Here is a 20,969-nt window from a genome sequence, read left to right on the forward strand (position 1 = left end):
TTCCCTTTCCCGATTATTAGGATACGAGTTATCTTACTCGATTATCCGATTATTCGTCATCCATTCAAAATACCTTAATTACTATCAAATCCTTTTTATAGTTAAGGATGAAAAAGAAAATGGTCCAGAGTCTTCTATTCCCTTTCCCGACTGTTAGGATACGAGTTGTCTTACTCAACTATCCAAGTAATCGTCATCCAACAAAAAACATCTCAACCAAACAAAATGTCAAACATATTAAATCAACTTGTCACCCCCGTGTGACCAAAACCCTTCTTTCAAAAAGAACACTATTAATCCTTTCTGATGCGCATTACAAACCAGTGCTTAAGCCTCCACCGAGAGTAGACAAGCCAACATTTAGCCTTTAGGATGCGATCTAAACAGTTGTTCATTAAAAAACACCAACCAACCGTAGTTCCCCGAACTACGAATGCTCTGATTTCCTTATTACCATAAGGATACGTAGGCAGGAGATTGCTGTATCTTCGTGAGCACACTAATAAAAAACCCCCTTTCCCTTTCTACGGTTCTCATCCATTTCTATTTTCAATATTTTATAACCCAAAGATAGCAAACAAACATAAATTAACACTCGAAATGCACATTAGAACTAAAAGGTTCCCATTGAGTACAACGGACGTAAGGGGTGCTAATACCTTCCTCTTGCGTAATCCACTCCCGAACCCGAATATGGTTGCGACGACCATTATTCCATTTCCTAAAGGTTTTATCGATATTTTCCTATCCCTTCACTGGGATGAATAAAGTTCGGTGGCGACTCTGTTCGAACGTAATTTTTTCCGCGACCAGCGCGAGGAATCATATTTTTTGAGATGCGACAGATGACGACTCTGCTGGGGACTAGCTCCAAGCAAAAGAGAGTGAAGCCTAACTTAGTTCAGTTGATGTATTGTGTGTTAATTTTATCTGTTTGTTATTTAATATGTTATTATTATGCTGTCATGATTATTGTATTGTGATTTATTGAATATGTCTTATTTGGGGTTCTCTGGTCGGTGATACTTTGTGAGATAGGCTCTCCACCTGAGCCTGAGAAAAACCATAAGATTAAGTTGTTGGTTGCGTAGTGGGCATCCATAATGAGTCTTCCTTGTTAGGAAGATACGAAGATCCCGCCTAGAGGAGATTCTCTTGAGATATTATTGCCCGACGAGTTTTCGTCACGACGATAGTATTCTCAAGTTGGATCAATGACTCTAGGGACCTTTTAACCCATTATATCCGGTGGTTATGTAGTATTTACCTGAAAAGTCCCAGACTTATTGGGTTAATACGAAAGCCCCAATCAGATGAGATCCCTTGGACATATTACTATCTTACAGTAGTATTCTCAACCTCGATCTATGACTCTGAGAACCTTATTAGAACCTTGGACTCGAGAGTTGTGTAGTATGAACCCACTAGGAGTCTTCCTCTTTGGGACCATACGAAGGCCTCACCCAAACGAGACTCAGTTTGGGGATGTTATTGGCGGATGACTTTTCGTCATGACAATAACTTTCCTAAATAGTGATTGATGACTTTGGGAACCTTTTACCTTTAGCATCCTCCCAAAAGGGTTTTGTTTAGTAACCAAGAATACTCACTCTCACGACCTGTGTATTGACCTACCTGTAGCATGCATAACATCATTCATAACATAACATTCATATTATTTTATTTCCAAGGAATCTGAGTGTCATGAGTTGCAGGAATTCGAGAAACATGGAATCAAGCAAAAGAAACATTTACTCTTTCAAGTTCAAAGATCCCGATCTAAAGAGCTTACGTGACTTGGTCTCTCATATGCACCCGGTGTACAAAATCAACTTTGGGAAAAATTATGGCAATCTGCTCAGCATCCTCAATCAACAAGTGGACCATACAACTTTAGTCACTTTGGCCCAATTCTATGACCTACCTTTAAGATACTTCACATTCCAGGTCTTCCAGCTAGCACCAACGTTAGAAGAATTCGAGTGTCTTGTTAGGATTCCTATGAAGAACAAGCCACTATTTGGAGGGATAGATGAATCTTTGCCCATTGAGATTATCGCTAGCACGCTTCACATGGATGAAAAGGAAGCAGAGGCTAACCTAGAGACCAAAGGGAATACCAAAGGATTTTCGCTACGTTTTCTCTTGGAAAGAGCTCATACCCTATTAAAAGCAGAAAGTTGGGACGCTTGTTACTCTGCTATTGCATTGGCCATCTATGGCGTCGTCCTGTTCCCAAATATGGACGGTTTTGTAGACATGGCTGCTATTTGTGTTTTCCTTACTGGAAACCCAATACCTACCTTGTTAGCCGATGTTTATTATTACATAAGCCACAGGTACACTAAGAAGAAGGGATTGATTTCTTGTTGTGCTCCTTTATCATATCAGTGGTTTCTAGAACATCTTCCGAAGACAGGTGCTTGGGTTGAACAGACAGATGTTAGTTGGCCTCAGAGATTGGGATCACTCCGATCTGAAGATATTTCTTGGTATTCCAAAGAATACATCAACATGGACATCGTATTCAGCTGTGAGGACTTCCCTAATCTACCACGTATTGGAACTCAAGGATGTGTGAATGCTAACCCGGTTCTTTCACTCAGACAACTTGGCTACCCAAAGGAAGGTCCTCCAGAGGCGAAATCTTTGGAAGCTTTCTTGTTACTTGACTTTAGGGTTGAGAATCCTAGCTTATTCCAACGAATCAAAGAGGCTTGGAAGAATGTCAATCGAAAAGGGAAGCTGATTTAGGGAGAGAAAATGAGATTACAAAGGAACCATATTTTCAGTGGGTAAAGTAAAGAGTGGAGATGATCAAAATGCCATTTGTCATTCGGACACCTATACCTCTTCCTGAACCTAAGCTCACCCATGTCCCTATTGAAGAAGTGGAGGAACTCAAGACCACCATGGCAAAGCTAGAAAAAGAGAATGAAGAGTTGCAGATAAAACTTCAACAAACCATCAATGAGAAAAACACCATGAAGTGGGAGTTTGAGAGAAAAGAGGCCTAACTTCAAGCACATGTGGAAAAGTTCAACAAGGAAGAGTATAAGAGGAAAAAGATCAAAGTGGGATTAGAACAAACTGACCATTGCCTAGATACTCTTAAGGGTCAACTAGGACGAACTCAAAAAGAATGTCAAGACAATGAGCGTTGGTGGCATCTAGCCACGAAGGAAAACAAGACGATAAGGGATACACTTGGGGCTCAGATAAAAGAACTCACCAATTCTGTTCGTCATGCAAAGGCTGAAGTAGATCAGGAACACCGACTCAAGAATATAGCCACCAAAGCTTCTAGGGTTTCACCCATGATATGGGAGGAGAAGTGTCGAGAAGTAAGAGATGTAAAAGAGTCTGTCAGCTATTGGAAGAACCAGCTAGAGTCATTACACCAAGACAACTCCATATGGTTGAAGGAGCGAGACTATGTGATTGAAGATTATGAATCCTTTAAGAAGACTATAGACTTCTTGTAAGGAGATAGGGATAAGTTTCGTGCAAAGCTCGATGGGCTAGTGGGGTTCTGTAATTGGGTGGCTAAAGAATTACCATGGAAGTTAAGAGACGCAGTCGAAGAATTGAAGGAAGATAACACTCCTCTAGCCATAATCAGTTTCATTCTGCTCTATAAAGGGTTGCTGAAGAGATTCAAGGAGGAACTAGAAGAGCTTCAAGCCAGAAAGCCTGCAGTTTAATTTTCTTATATTGTTCATTTAACAAATGTATTTTGAACTATGGCCTTTTTGGACCCCTATGTTATGTACTTGAATGAATGGCGTTTAAAAATTACTCCATTATTAAGTATTTCTTGTTTCTTCAAATTACTAACAACTAATGAAACTCGAATGATTTCCTGAAAATAAAATACGTATGACATTCGCATCTTCATTATGCATCGCGCTTCATAAAAATTCAAAAAACTTACCCAACCTTTTTACCCTTTATCCAGCCACACTGACTAATCAACACCGATACGAGACGTGAAGAAACTACAAGATAACGTTAGAGCAAGTTAAGGCTAACCAAATTACCATGAGGACAGACATCAATACAATCCAAGAGAAGATGGATCAGCTGTTGGAGACAATGCTCGCAATCGCTCAAAGAGAGAGGATTGAGAAGGAAGAAGCTAGGGCAAAAAGGAATTATAGCACACAAGGTCTGAACCCCCAAGACGAGGGTTACGTCCCCACCAAGAAGAGATTGGTTCAGATACCGATAGGAGGCAAATGAGATGGGGATTGTGCAGAACCTTCTAATACGTCTACTCAACATGGATCTGAAATTGGAGACGACCAGTACGATGCTTTCTATATGCCTGATCAACCAAAGCCTAAGATACTTCTAGATCCTGCTGCAGATATGCTCCGTACCCTGGAAAAGAAGATCAAAGCCATAGAAGGAAACAATATCTTCGGTGCCTCTGCCATGAACATGCGTTTGGTATCAAATTTAGTCATCCCGGCTAAATTTAAAACTCCTAACTTCGAGAAATACAAAGGACAGACTTGTCCAAGAAGTCACCTGGTAATGTACTTCAAGAAGATGGCTGCTCACACCGAAAACGACAAACTACTTGTACACTATTTCCAAGACAGTCTGAGTGGAGCATCTCTGAGATGGTACATGAGCTTAGAGCAGGGGCGGATTCAAAGCTGGGAAGATTTGGCTGACGCATTTCTCCGTTAATACAAATATAACTTAGATATGGCACCCGAAAGAATGCAGTTGCAAAGGATGGCTATGAAAGAAAGTGAGTCATTTAAAGAATACGCCCAGTGGTGGAGAGAGTTGGCTGCTCAGGTAGAGCCACCATTGTCTGAAAAGGAAATGGCCAAAATATTTGTAGACACCTTGAAAGACCCATTCTTTGATAGATTGGTGAGAAGTGACGCGTCCGACTTCGCACATCTAGTCACAATTGGAGATCGCATAGAGAAAGGGTTGAGGGATGGAAAGATTCCAGGAGTTGTGGCAGCCCCTAGCGCACCGAAGAAGTATTCTGGAGGCTTCCCAAAGAAGAGAGAAGGTGAAACGAACGTTATATCCAGAGGCTATAAGGGGAAGCAACAGGCTTCATATGGTCAAGTCACCGCCGTGGTACCTGTAGCGGGGTATTCGTCACCATTAGAGATATTGACTAAATCCAAGGTAAATCATACAAGTCGAGTCGCCACCGCACTTCTATTTATCCAAAGGAATGGTTAGAAAGCGAACAAAAACCTAAAAGTTTTATCGAATCAAAAACTAGTAAAAATATCAGAGATCTGGGTAAGGGGGTTGGTTATGCAATGGGAAGGTATTAGGCACCCAAAGCATCCCAGGTACTCCTAGGGAGCCCTTTTCACATTTGTTGCAAAGTTTGTTGTTTTTTTTTGAAAATTTATTTGTGCAAACATGATTGAAGGGATGAGAAAAACGTGTATGTTTATCTAATGTACTACTTACTAAAAGAAGGGTCAAAAGAAAATGACTCGCACGGACGTTGCATCCACTGCATACGTATCTCATCTGAATCTGAGAATCAGAGTCTTCGTAGCTCGACTACCTATGGGTTAAAGAGGAGTGTGCTCGCTAAGACATCACGTCTTATGCCTACGTATCTCATCTGGGATGAAAATCAGAGCAAAACGTAGTTCGACCACCTATGGGTTAAAGGTTGTGTTTTGGGGTGAACGACGTTACTACACAATCTACCGGATGCTCGACCTTTGGAGACTTACTCGCCTGTAGTAGAAGGAGATAACGTGTTCTTAGGAGAAGAAAAATCAATGAGTTTGGGGTGTTTAGGGATGCTCATGCAAAAAGGCAGTCCTAGATGAAGGAACCACGCTACCTTAAATGACATGCCACGGGAGGCTATATGAAACCTAAGAAATCGGTAACATGCGGGAAAAGTAAAGGGATCGAGAGATCTACCGTACGGATAAAGATCCGAAGTAACAACAATTAAAGAGATAAGAAACCCAGAGATCTCTCAAGCTAGCACTGTAGGTGTTTAATTGGCTGCATTATATGGTAAAACACTAGATGGTTACTAATGTCTTGACTGATGTCATGACATGTAAGTGTGACTACATTGTAGTTATTGCAGGACTAGCTAACACAGGTTTTATTGAATGTCAAACTGGATGCTGTGACATTCATACCTGTCAACAGATACTAAGGAATAGAACAACAGGTGTTCTGTTAGAACTTAGTATTTATTTCCAGTCTGGTTATCAAGGAAAGACCAGACCTGGCATAAGGCCTACTGACTGAATGTCAAACTGGATATTATGACATTCATCATTGACAGCAGCTACTGAACATTAGACAGAGTGGTGTTCTGCTATACTTCAGCATGTAACTTAGTTTGTTCTTCAAGAGAATAACAGAACTAACTTAAGGCCAATTGTGTAAATGTTAAGTTGGACACTTTGACATTTATTAATGTAAGCTTTCACTGTAGTATGGTCATTTTGATCATGTACAGGTCAGCAAAATTGTACAGTCTGTTTTCTGGAAAAACAGACTCAGCATATGGACCTTGATGTCAAGCTGAATGTCGTGACATTCATGCCTGACAGCATATGCTATATTGTAGGTTGTTCAGTTTTCTGTTTCAGCTTTTTCTCAGGCTATTCTTCAGGAAGTCAACAGCTTAGAGAAAAACCAGGAAATCAACAACCAATCTACATTCAATGAACCTAACAAATAGCCTATTTGTTAGTAACCTAAATGTTGAATTTATGGGAACTTGTGTGACCTTAAATTCAGGAGAATACAGGTGCAAAAGCCCAGGATACTGCAATATAAAAGGAAGGCGTTCCTTCATTCAGTTTCAGGGATTTTGAGGCGTGAAGATTAAGTGTGTCCATCATACTTCACTGCTGTATTTTTGTGAGTCTTGTATTAGACGTATCTTGTAAGCCAAGTCATTATCAAGTAGATGATAGCTTTGGCATAGGGTGTTCATTGAGTTGTAAGTGTTGTGTCACTCAAAGCTTTTAAGCGTGAGTGCTGTGTATCTTGATTAAAGCTGTGAAGCACAATCAAGAGTTGTTTGAAGTGTGACTTCAACTTGTCTTTAATAGTGTTTAAAGATAGTAATCACTGAGGTGATTGAGGGGGAGTGAGTAGGAACTCTGATCTTAGGTTAAGATTGAAATTGCATTGGGTAGGGATTAAGTGATAAGTTGTAAACGGGTGAGTTTAGCTTTGAATTGATACTACTGATAGTGGATTTCCTCCCTGGCTTGGTAGCCCCCAGACGTAGGTCATGTTGGACTGAACTGGGTGAACAATTACTTGTGTTATTTACTGCACTTACTGTTAAGCTCTGCATAATCCCTGTCTGTGCAGAATTGGATGTCATAACAACTAGTGTGACATCCAAAGTCTGATAACTAGAATTTCAATTGGCATCAGAGCAGGCACCCTGCCTGTGAATTTCTGGGTGAGATCTAGGGAAGTTACTTTCTAGTACCATGGACAAGGATTTAGGACACTCAAACAGACCACCCATGTTGGATGGCTCTAATTATGATGACTGGAAGCCTCGTATGATAGCCTTCTTAAGGTCTCTAGACAACAAAGTCTGGAGAGCTGTCAACAAAGGATGGGAACATCCAATGAGGACAGGTGAAGATGGAGTCAGTATGCAGATTCCTGAAGAAGAGTGGGACAAGGAGCAAGAGGCATTAGCTCTTGGAAATTCCAAGGCCTTGAATGCATTGTTCAATGGAATCAGCAAGAACATCTTCAGGCTGGTACACCACTCTGAACTAGCTAAGGAAGTTTGGGATACCCTCAAGGTAACTCATGAAGGTACTTCCAAGGTGAAGATGTCCAAACTTCAGATGCTGACCACCAAGTTTGAAAATCTGAGGATGAAAGAGGATGAGACTATTCATGACTTTCACATGAATATTCTTGAAATTGCAAACTCCTCTGGTGGACTAGGTGAGAAAATGGCTGAAGAGAAACTTGTAAGAAAGATTCTCAGGTCCTTGCCTAAGAGATTTGCTATGAAGGTCACAGCCATAGAGGAGGCGCAGGACATCTGCAACATGAAGGTGGATGAACTCATTGGTTCCCTCCAAACCTTTGAAATGGGCTTGGGTGAGTATGCTGAGAAGAAGAACAAAAGCATAGCCTTTGTATCTAATGCTGAAGAGGAGTCAGAAGCAGGATATACTGGAGGTGATGAAAGTATATCAGAAGCCTTAGCCATGCTTGGGAGACAGTTCAACAAGCTCATAAAGAAATTTGATCAACAGGGTAGACCTAATGTCAAGAACATCCCGTCTGACATAAATAAAAGATCAACTTCTGAAGAAAAGGTCACCCAAGGCAAGGGAATCCAATGCCATGGATGTGAAGGATATGGTCATATTAAGGATGACTGCCCTACCTTTCCCATGAGGCAAAGGAAAGGGCTATTTGTCACCTGGTCAAAAGAAGACACTGAGAGTGAATCTGAAGGAGAATCGGCCAAACATGTCACTGCACTGACCAGTGTTTGTGCCTCTGAGGATAACTCTAGTGGAGATGAGCTCACCTTGGATGAACTTGCTGTCTCATATAAAGAATTATGTGTTAAAAGTGCTGAAGTTTGCATCCAAGGAGAAAAGCATAAGAAACTCATCAAAGAGCTAGAAGCTGAGAAACTAGAGCAGCTGAAAGTCATAGAGGGTCTGAAGAGTGAGATTTCTTCGCTGATCTCTAAGCTAGACCAAATGACCAAATCCATCAAAATGTTGAATAAGGGATCTGACACCTTGGAAGAGATCCTGAAGACAGGACAGAAGTCTGGAACCACATCTGGTTTAGGCTTTGGGAAAAGATCCTCAGCTGAACGCAAACGCCCAAAGGCTAAAGTTCAGAAACCCAAAGGGAAGTCACATCCAAAGTCACAACATCGAGGAACCAGAATGAACAATCATCAGAAGAAGAAATTCAAGAGATGGAAATGTCATTACTGTGGTAGATTTGGTCACATAAAACCATTCTGCTATAGGCTGCATGGTTACCCAAACCAGACCCCTCAAGGTAGGCCTAAGAAACAGGTGTGTATGCATAATGTCCCCATCAAGAAACAAACATGGGCGGCTAAGCAGACACCTCAGGTCAATCCTAAGCAGCTGGCATCTAAGATTCACTTCTCGCCTGAGAATCAACAGTGTGTTGCTAACCTTGCTCACACTTCTTCAAGGGGACATATCAGACAAGATTGGTACCTTGATAGTGGCTGCTCAAGGCATATGACTGGGATGAACAACCTAGTGGTGAATCTACATCCTGCTAACACCAAGTTTGTGATATTGGGTGATGGAACTAAAAGAGAAGTCATGGGTGTTGGGAAGCTGGACTGTCCAGAAACTCCAAAATTGAGTGATGTATTGTTAGTAAAAGGACTAACTGTGAACCTCATAAGCATCAGCCAGCTGTGTGACCAAGGATACAAGGTGGAATTTACCAAGGGAGGATGTGTGGTGTTGAATGGGTGCAATCAAGAAGTGATGAGAGGAGATAGATCCAAAGATAATTGCTATTTATGGAAATCTAAAGACTATCTCAACCTTCCCAAATGTCCTTTGGCCAAGGGAGATCAGGAAGGGAAGCTGGGACATGGAAGACTTGATCCCCTTCAGGTAAAAGGAGTGAAGAAGAGCAGTTCCAAGGGAGCTATGAGAAGAGTCTCATATCTGTCTTTAGGTAAAAGGACAGACTGTGGAAAGTGTCTGATCAAAAGTAATGAGCCCTTGGTTCCCATTGGTCATCATGCTACTGATATGACAGCAAGGGACAGACAGAGGTGTGTATTATTGACGTCTGCAGAAACTCAGTACCTAGCTTGTGGTAGCAAGTGGTCCTCTCTAGTATGGAGGAACCTGATGCAGACGGAATACAATGTCACCCGGAATGTCATGACATTGTACATTACTAAGTGTGAAACTAGTAAGGGCAAAAAGGGAATGCGTGCGTCTGAAAAGTTATAGCAACTAATGAAGTTAGTTAGCTACTGTTTAATAAGTCAAATTATTAAACAACTAATAGTGAGCTCTGAGTGGTCAAAATATAATCGACCTTACTCTTGCATAAAGCGTTTCATATTCAGTCGCTTCATTCTCCACTCGTGCAAACCCTCGTCCAAAGAAACGGTTCATCTTCCCTCCAAGATTTTCAGCATGGCTCGTCAATCCGATACCTCCTCCTACACCACCATGTCTGATTCTCTCAGCACCGAGTCTTACCATCCTACCCAGGAGGATCCAGTTGTTGACGCAGCAACTTCGTCCCATGCAAGAAGACCTAAGGAAACGGTCACCGGGTTTTCATCAGAAATCGCTCTTGATGAGCACACAAGGGAAGGGTCAAGGTATGTACATAACTCCATTGCAACTATCGTCACTCAGATACTATCTGGTAATCGAAATGTTCCTGGGGTTTCTGTTCCCTTGAACACAATCATTCCTGATAGTGCTGCATGTCAAGATAAAGCTGTAGTGTTGAGGAAAAATGTCACTGATAATGTTGAGCAACCAGATGCTCATGAGGGGTCAAAGATTGACAAACCCTCAGGCAAAGTGAGAGGTGAGAAGGCCAATGTTACTCAAAGTGTTGAGGACAACCCTAGAACTGAAACGATTAACGTGGAAGAGCTCTCGGACAATGAACTTCTGGCTTCAGTTGTCCCTAGGATAGCCAAGAGAGTTAGGTCTAGAAGGGAAAATAAGACTGTGGAGCAGAAGTCCCCCTCCAAGGAAGTTGGTGAAACAAATCCTCACAAGCAACCAGAGTCAGAGAGTGCACACAAGAGGAAAGGTTATGGACCTACAAAAGCTTGGAGCAAAGAGGTGCCTAAGAAGTTGAAGACCAAGGCTGTGGTGGTTGAGTCTGAATCTGATGTCCCATGTGATGTCACAACATCCATGTCCAGGAAGAAGCCTTCTTCCAGCAGGCTGGCAACCAGTGTCCCAGAAGTTCCCATTGACAATGTGTCCTTCCACTTTGCCTCCAGTGTCAACAGGTGGAAGTATGTATACCACAAGAGGCTGGCATTGGAGAGAGAACTGGCCCAGAATGCATTGGAGTGTAAGGAAATTGTGGATCTCATCAAAGAAGCAGGACTGATGAGAGCTGTGAGTAAACTCCCTAAATGCCATGAGACCTTAGTGAAGGAGTTCATTGTTAATCTGTCTGAGGAGTGTGCTGATGGGAAATCCAGAGAATTTAGAAAGGTCTATGTGCGTGGCAAATGCGTGACTTTCTCCCCTTCAGTGATAAATCTATATTTGGGAAGACCAGATGAAGTGCAGCCAGAACTTGAAGTGACTGACAACACTATCTGTCAAGTCATCACAGCCAAGCAAGTACAGAAATGGCCTCTCAAAGGGAAGCTGGTAGCCAGCCAACTAAGTGTTAAGTATGCAATACTTCACAAAGTTGGAGCAGCCAACTGGGTACCCACTAATCACAAGTCAACTGTGTCTGTGGCATTAGGGAAGTTCATCTATGCAGTGGGAACCAAGACAAAGGTGGACTATGGCACTTACATCTTTGATCAGACAATGAAACATGCTGGGAGCTTTAGTGTGAAGGGACCCATTGCCTTTCCATCTCTCATATGTGGAATTGTGCTGAATCAATTTCCACATATCCTGACAGATAATGACTTTGTGAGGAGAAGAGAGAGTCCATTGGCTTTCAGCTACAAACTGTTCCTGGGCAAGCATGTCCCTGACATTGTCTTGACATCAGGAGAAACATCCAAAGCTGGCAACCAACCAGACAAAGCTGATGTTATTGCAGTTCTCAAAGAGACGTGCAAAGAACTGGAGGCTAGAAAGCATGCTCTGGAAAAGCTCATCTTGCAATTGGAGACTTCTGCTGAGGACACGGATGGAGCTGATAAGCAAAGCTCTGAGGAGGAGGAGGAGGCCAGCTCTGAAGAGGAGGCTGATGATGAGGCTGAGGATTAAATACCTGTCTTTCTGTGTTTTCTGTCATTACTATTTGTGGATCTGTAACTTAATGTGTTGCTTTGGCAACATTTTTGACAAAAAGGGGGAGTGACAAGTGATACCCCAAGACAAAAGTTTACAAAAGTTTACTTTGTTAAATTTGTTAAAACAGGTTCTCATTCTGACAGATTGAAGTTTTCCTCTACTGCAGCGTATGTGTGATGAAGTGTGCATTTAGCTTCTGTTTGTATGCTGCTATGTGTGTGTGAAGTTTTTATTTAACTTCTCTCCCCTGCAGCAAATGTGTGTGAAGTTTTTATTTAACTTCTCTCCCCTGCAGCAAATGTGTGTGAAGTTTTTATTTAACTTCTGTATGTGTGTGAGTGTGCTGCCACTCTGAGTGTATTAGCTAGTATTATTTCCTGCTAGGTGTGTGATTCCGCTGCCATGAACTCTGTTATGGGGATCAAAGTGTTTTAGCCAAAAATTTGCCAAAGGGGGAGTTTGTAGGTGTTTAATTGGCTGCATTATATGGTAAAACACTAGATGGTTACTAATGTCTTGACTGATGTCATGACATGTAAGTGTGACTACATTGTAGTTACTGCAGGACTAGCTAACACAGGTTTTATTGAATGTCAAACTGGATGCTGTGACATTCATACCTGTCAACAGATACTAAGGAATAGAACAGCAGGTGTTCTGTTAGAACTTAGTATTTATTTCCAGTCTGGTTATCAAGGAAAGACCAGACCTGGCATAAGGCATACTGACTGAATGTCAAACTGGATGTTATGACATTCATCATTGACAGCAGCTACTGAACATTAGACAGAGTGGTGTTCTGCTATACTTCAGCATGTAACTTAGTTTGTTCTTCAAGAGAATAACAGAACTAACTTAAGGCCAATTGTGTAAATGTTAAGTTGGACACTTTGACATTTATTAATGTAAGCTTTCACTGTAGTATGGTCATTTTGATCATGTACAGGTCAGCAAAATTATACAGTCTGTTTTCTGGAAAAACAGACTCAGCATATGGACCTTGATGTCAAGCTGAATGTCGTGACATTCATGCCTGACAGCATATGCTATATTGTAGGTTGTTCAGTTTTCTGTTTCAGCTTTTTCTCAGGCTATTCTTCAGGAAGTCAACAGCTTAGAGAAAAACCAGGAAATCAACAACCAATCTACATTCAATGAACCTAACAAATAGCCTATTTGTTAGTAACCTAAATGTTGAATTTATGGGAACTTGTGTGACCTTAAATTCAGGAGAATACAGGTGCAAAAGCCCAGGATACTGCAATATAAAAGGAAGGCGTTCCTTCATTCAGTTTTAGGGATTTTGAGGCGTGAAGATTAAGTGTGTCCATCATACTTCACTGCTGTATTTTTGTGAGTCTTGTATTAGACGTATCTTGTAAGCCAAGTCATTATCAAGTAGATGATAGCTTTGGCATAGGGTGTTCATTGAGTTGTAAGTGTTGTGTCACTCAAAGCTTTTAAGCGTGAGTGCTGTGTATCTTGATTAAAGCTGTGAAGCACAATCAAGAGTTGTTTGAAGTGTGACTTCAACTTGTCTTTAATATTGTTTAAAGATAGTAATCACTGAGGTGATTGAGGGGGAGTGAGTAGGAACTCTGATCTTAGGTTAAGATTGAAATTGCATTGGGTAGGGATTAAGTGATAAGTTGTAAACGGGTGAGTTTAGCTTTGAATTGATACTACTGATAGTGGATTTCCTCCCTGGCTTGGTAGCCCCCAGACGTAGGTCATGTTGGACTGAACTGGGTGAACAATTACTTGTGTTATTTACTGCACTTACTGTTAAGCTCTGCATAATCCATGTCTGTGCAGAATTGGATGTCATAACAACTAGTGTGACATCCAAAGTCTGATAACTAGAATTTCAAGCACCATCAAAGAAAGTGAGTCAGTACAGGTAATCGGAATAGACCTCCAGGTGGTACCCCATAAATAAAGTGGAACACCAGGCAAGCCATCTCTGCAAGAGTCATATGAGCCCTCACAAAACAAAACTCAACAAACAGGTTAGAGAAACAAGATAGGGTAATCAAGAGTTGCCCCCAAATCAAAATGTAACCACATGAATCATGCCATTAAAATTCACAAAAAGCTCACAAAAAGCAACCAAGGGTAGGAGGCCTAAACCTCTTGTCAAACACATGCATCAAAAGGGTATCAAATTCACCCATAATACCTCATACATTCAGAGCATTCAAATTAAAAGCATAAAGTAATGGGAATAAGGGCAAACCTGATTGGAGAGATCGAATGAAATTGAATTGCCCGGTTGGGTTTGCAAAGCAATCTGAGGGTTTATATGAGAGGGAATTGGTTCTTTGCCGATGAGTTCCCTTCAGTCTCTGGAGGTTGCTCTGAACTCTGTTAGCTCTTCTCTCACTATCTTTTTCCCTGCCAGGGTAATAGGAATAAAATTGCCTTTTGTTTCACTGAAACTCTGAATTTATAACCTAATTTGTGTGGACCTGTGGGCTCAAATGAAAGAGGCCCAAGTCCAAAAATTTTCTGTTATATTTTTTTTTTTGTTTTTTTTTTTGTTTTTTGTTTTTTTTTAAACACATGGGCTTCGCCTAACGAGCATGACAGTTCAAGAAATTCCTCTGAGTGTAGGTGATTCTGGTGGCTTTTCTTGGGACTCGCTAGGCGACCCATTCTACTCACCTAGCGAGCATGACAGCTCATGAACAAACTTTTGCTCCTTCAAGATTAACGTTTTGACTGACGAATAGACCCCATTTGAACCTGTTGGAAGTATCTCAAGCCATTCCCTTGTGTTGACTGATCATCTAAATAGAACCCACAAAGTGTCTTGGATGATACTCAAGCCTCAAACAAAAGATGTTAGTGACACATTTTTGTGCTTTTGGTTAGTAAACAAAAGTAAGAGAAACAATGATATATAATTCAAGCATGCTTGGTGATCTCAAACCAATCACAAGGAGTCCCACCCAAAGGCAAAGGGAACCAAGATGCTAAAGATCCTTGAGGCAATGCAAATGCAATGTTATGATGCCATGAGGGATCTTAGGGTCAAAATTGGGGTCTTACAGATGCCCCTATTTAAGGTCATTCTAGCCGGAGAAGTGAAGGTTAAAATCTTCGTCTCGACGGGGTAGAATGGGCTTAAATAATAACAAAGAGACGAATTTTGGTCCCTAAGAGACCTCATGATGCAAATGTAGGTATGAAAAATGGTAGCACTCTGTGGAGATATGTGTCCACAAAAGCAAAGAAATCAGAAGCCACTGATAATCCATATGAGCAATTCACTCCATGGGACCAAGACCCTGGGGACTCTCCTGGGGATAGAAAAGGGATAAAAATGCGCGAGCAGGTCATGACTCAAAGCGTGGGGAACAGAATTCCAAAGGGAAAATATCCAATGGAAAGACTCAAGCTGACTCGAAGATGCATGTATTGGGGAATATGCCAATACAACAAAAAACTATCCACAGCGGATACTTCAGATAAAATCCGGATGAAAACAATCCACTAAGGGACTTCGTTGGGGATGTCCACAAGGACACTCCTGGGGAAGCAGCGGGACGAGGTATTACCGATTACTGGGTAATAAGCTCAAGGAGACATGTGATCTGAACGCCAGGTATGAGGGTGAGAGATACAACATGCTCAGGAAGAGATGAATATCCAAGACCGATCATAAGGGTGAGAGATATTAAAACTTCAAAACGTCTGAGGAAAACCTAAAATGTATACTTCAACTCAGGGATTCTGACTCCATAGGGGACAAAAAGTCATAATAGGGAGCAGAGAGGAAGGAACACCAGGGATACCGGTTACTGGGCATATAATAGGTGACCAACCAAGGCGTGAATTGGGGAATATTCCCAAAACACTCATCATCCAAAAGAGGGCTAAAAGCAAACTCGATTACAGGATGGATATTCGACTCCACAAAGGGGATACGAATCTTACTCAACAGGGGAAGAACAAAAGGCTTCAGACCCGAGAGTGCATGAGATATACTATCTATTACCGTCAGAACATAGATAATATACTCGCATGGACGATTATCCGTAACCGGTTACTGGGTTAATAAAGGATAAATCGACCGAAAAGAAAAGGCACCGGGATACCAAAACTAGGTATATAATGATGACCAATTCAGGGGAGAAACAATCGTTACCAACAACAACAAGGTAGACGAGAGATGACCCGTTGGGGATAAATTGCGTAATCAGGGCAATTATCCAAGTAGATGAGGGGATATCATCACCGAATATTGGATGAAGATAACTGTCACCAATTAAAGATGAGCAAAAATAGTTACTCTGCAAAAAGGGAAGAAATAGGGTTTACAACTACCGGTATGAGGGTAGAGAAACACAGACTCCGTCGGGGATAATAATTACTAATTATTGAGCAATTATTCATTTACCACGGGGAAACAGGAAAAGAGTCTCAAGAGACCGATCTAGGATTAAACTAGATAGGCACACCAAATCAAGACTTGTCCCGGTGAGGATATAACTCAATGGGGAAAACCATCCCAGTATATGTGTTGGGAAGGAACAAAAGCAATCAACATCCACGAGGATATAACCCGGTGGGGAATATGGAAGAAAGGATAAAAGCTTTCTGCTTATGGAGCTGACTCTATATGGAGAGATCAGACACACACATCTGCTCGGGGAAGTATATCACCAAATAGAAGGAGACAACAAACAACGATATATGGCAAAGAATGCAACATGAATATCCGAATGTTATAATTATGCATGAATATGCATGGTTTATGTATGATGTATGCTGACAGACAGACATATCTAACACAACCAGATCCAGGAATCAACCACCCGGTACTACATCTCAAGAGAGAAAGCCAAGTTCACCGGGGAGTATCCAATCTGCTGGGGATCAGAGATACCAGGAAGCAAAGAACTCTACAAGGGATGAATCATCAATCATTCCAGCTGGGAACGAGAGTTATCACAGACAAGGTCCACCATACCAACAACTCTACTAGGGAATCTATCCGAGGAGATAAAGGATTTATCGGGATCAACCACCAAATATCGCTCTTGCCCAAAAAGATCCAAGCTGCTGAGGAAGAAAGATTGCTACTCTGCTGAAGGGAAGAGAGGTGACTCTCAACAAGCAATCCACTTGGTAGGATAAACCACAAGGGGTTCCAGAGGGAGGAGATACAGTCATGCCAGGAATATGGACAAAAATCTTACCCTGTTGGGGATCGTACCACCCTTGGGAGAGCACTGAGGATCTCCTAAGCATCCTTTCGTCATTGTGAATGTTCACTTTATTTAAAAACAAATTATAAAAAATTTGATTGTTTTAAAACAATGATATTTTCTTAATCAAAACATGCAAAACATTTTTTGAATAGAAACAAGATAAGAGTGCCAATAATTGGATAAAAGGCTCAAATTTATTTGATAGAATGGTAGTCTGCGAATGGCAAGAATCCATAGATCTTTACAAATTTGAAATTGGTGATATATATTGGAAAAGGGCTACATTGAACATAATGACCATTTCTCCACCAATTCTGAATCCGATGTATTTGAAGCTTTGGCTGATAATGAGCGAGGATCTCTGACGAACGACAGTTGTAGAACAAAGTCTTGTCAGGATGCAGTTACTTGCCAAATCCCTAATTTTTGCCTAGATTGCCCCAGGATGAGGTACTCAATCTAGCGGGATACCTATATCATTATTATATATTTTTTGTGTCTCTAACTTTTGCCTGGATCGCCCTTTCGGGTTTTCAATCCACCGAGACGCTCATTTTTGCCTAAGCCGCCCTTTCGGGTTTTCAACTTAGCGAGCTATTCTGTTTTTATTTTTAGGCGAAGTATTTCTTGACTGCATCTGAATTCACAGGACGAGTGAAATCCTCCCCATCCATAGTTGTAAGTATCAAAGCACCGCCTGAAAAGGCTCTCTTAACAACATATGGACCTTCATAGTTTGGAGTCCACTTGCCCCTGGAATCGGGCGCGAAAGACAAGACTTTCTTGAGCACAAGGTCACCTTCTCGGAACACACGAGGCTTGACCTTCTTATCAAAAGCTTTCTTCATTCTCTGCTGATATAACTGACCATGGCACATGGTAGTCAATCTCTTCTCTTCAATCAAGTTTAGCTGGTCATAACGACTTTGAACCCATTCAGCATCAGTCAACTTGGCCTCCATCAAGACTCTCATTGATGGGATCTCCACCTCTACTGGGAGTACAACCTCCATGCCATAAACAAGAGAGAAAGGGGTCGCCCCTGTTGAAGTGCGGACAGATGTACGATAGCCATGCAAAGCGAATGGTAGCATCTCATGCCAATCTTTGTACGTAACAACCATCTTCTGGATAATTTTCTTGATATTCTTGTTAGCAGCTTCAACAACCCCATTCATCTTGGGTCTGTACGGAGAAGAATTATGATGTGCAATCTTGAATTCACTACACAAATCTTTCATCATCTTGTTATTCAAGTTAGATCCATTATCAGTAATGATCTTATCTGGCACACCATATCGACATATGAGTTGATTCTTGATAAACTTCACGACCACCTGCCTGGTCACATTTGCATACGATGCCGCTTCAACCCACTTGGTGAAGTAATCAATTGCTACGAGAATAAATCTGTGTCCATTGGACGCTTTCGGCTCTATCATTCCAATCATGTCAATTCCCCACATGGAGAAAGGCCATGGTGATGAGATCACATTCAAAAGTGTCGGGGGAATATGAATCTTATCAGCATAAATCTGACACTTGTGGCATTTCTTCACAAATTTGCAGCAGTCAGACTCCATTGTCACCCAATAGTAGCCTGCTCTCAACATCTTTCTAGCCATGGCATGTTCATTGGAATGAGTACCAAATGAACCCTCATGGACCTCAGTCATCAGAAGGTCTGCTTCGTGTCTATCCACGCATCTGAGCAGAACCATGTCAAAATTTCTTTTGTAAAGCACTTCGCCATTGAGGTAGAAACTGCCTGACAATCTCCTCAAAGTCTTCCTATCTTTTACAGATTCCCCAGGCGGGTAAATATGGATCTGAAGGAAACACTTGATATCATAATACCACAGCTTATCATCTTTTACTTCTTCTACTGCAAATATATGAGCTGGTCTGTCCAAGCGCATCACGGTGATATTGGGGACTTCATTCCACAATTTAACCACAATCATTGAAGCAAGCGTAGCAAGAGCATCTTCCATCCGATTCTCATCTCGAGAAATATGATGGAAGTCAACCTCAGTAAAGAACGTTGAAATCCTCCTCGCATAATCTCTGTATGGAATGAGGCCAGGCTGATTCGTTTCCCATTCACCCTTAATCTGATTAACAACGAGGGCCGAATCACCATATACATCAAGATGCTTGATCCTTAGATCAATACATTCCTCCCATCCCATAATACAGGCCTCATACTCAACCATATTATTCGTGCATTTGAAAGTTAACCTTGCTGTAAAAGGAATATGTGCGCCCTGAGGAGTAATAATCACGGCCCCAATACCATTTCCATACTGATTTACAGCGCCATCAAACACCATAATCCATCTGGAACCAGGCTCTGGCCCTTCATCAAGTATAGGCTCATCGCAATCTTTCGCTTTCAAATACATAATTTCCTCATCCGGGAAGTCATACTGAACTGACTGATAATCTTCAATAGGCTGATGTGCCAAATGGTCAGCCAAGATACTACCTTTAATAGCCTTCTGAGCTCGATACTCAATATCATACTCAGATAACAACATCTGCCAACAGACAATTCTCCCTGTTAAAGCAGGCTTCTCAAATATATACTTGATTGGGTCCATTCTGGATATCAACCAAGTGGTATGATTCAACATATACTGACGTAAGCGCTTAGCGGCCCAAGCCAAAGCACAACATGTCTTTTCAAGCATTGAGTATCGAGACTCACAATCAGTGAACTTCTTACTCAGGTAGTAAATAGCATACTCCTTCTTCCCTGATTCGTCTTGCTGACCAAGGACATAACCCATCGAGTCTTCAAGAACAGTCAGATACATGATCAAAGGTCTTCCCTCTACAGGCGGAGACAGAATCGGAGGCTCAAACAGATATTCTTTAATACTGTCGAAAGCTTTCTGGCAATCCTCGGTCCAATCATGGGACCGATCTTTCCGGAGGAGCTTGAATATAGGCGTACATGTGGCAGTCATGTGGGATATGAATCTGGAGATATAATTCAAGCGGCCAAGAAAATCTCGGACTTGCTTCTCAGTTTTGGGCGCAGGCATCTCTCGTATTGCTTTGACCTTTGCAGGATCAACCTCAATACCTTTTTCACTGACAATAAAGCCCAATAACTTTCCAGAATGGACTCCAAATGTACACTTGTTGGGATTCAGACGAAGCTTGTACTTCCTCAAGCGCTGAAAAAGCTTCAATAGGTGCTCTACATGTTCAACCTCCGACCTTGACTTAGCGATCATATCGTCAACGTACACCTCAGTCTCCTTATGCATCATGTCATGGAACAATGTAGTCATAGCTCATTGATACGTGGCTCCGGCGTTCTTCAAACCGAAGGGCATCACTCGATAACAGAATGTTCCCCAAGGTGTGATGAATGTTGTCTTCTCCATATCCTCGGGTGCCATTTTAATCTGATTATATCCGGAAAATCCATCCATAAACGAGAAGACTTTGAATTTAGCTGTATTATCTACCAACATATCAATATGTGGTAGAGGAAAATCATCTTTCGGACTAGCTTTATTCAAGTCTCTATAGTCCACACACATTCAGACTTTTCCATCTTTCTTAGGCATGGACACAATATTGGCCACCCATTGAGGATATGTAGAAGTCACCAGAAACCCCGCATCAATTTGCTTTTGAACTTCCTCTTTGATCTTCACTGCCATATCAGGATGAGTTCTTCTGAGTTTCTGGTTCACAGGCACGCACTCAGGCTTTAAAGGTAGGAAATGTTGCA

At 41.5% G+C, this 20,969-nt stretch overlaps 1 protein-coding gene across 1 annotated transcript; it reads left to right on the plus strand.

The window, feature by feature from the left end:
- Positions 1 to 1,728: 1,728 nt before the first annotated feature.
- Positions 1,729 to 2,754, plus strand: LOC127130401 (uncharacterized). The gene has a single exon (XM_051059417.1). The coding sequence runs from the start codon at positions 1,729 to 1,731 to the stop codon at positions 2,752 to 2,754; it is 1,026 nt and encodes a 341-aa protein (XP_050915374.1).
- The last annotated feature ends 18,215 nt before the right edge of the window (positions 2,755 to 20,969 follow it).

The sequence above is a fragment of the Lathyrus oleraceus genome, chromosome 3 (assembly GCF_024323335.1).
Source record: "Lathyrus oleraceus cultivar Zhongwan6 chromosome 3, CAAS_Psat_ZW6_1.0, whole genome shotgun sequence".
NCBI classification, from domain to species: Eukaryota; Viridiplantae; Streptophyta; class Magnoliopsida; order Fabales; family Fabaceae; genus Lathyrus; species Lathyrus oleraceus.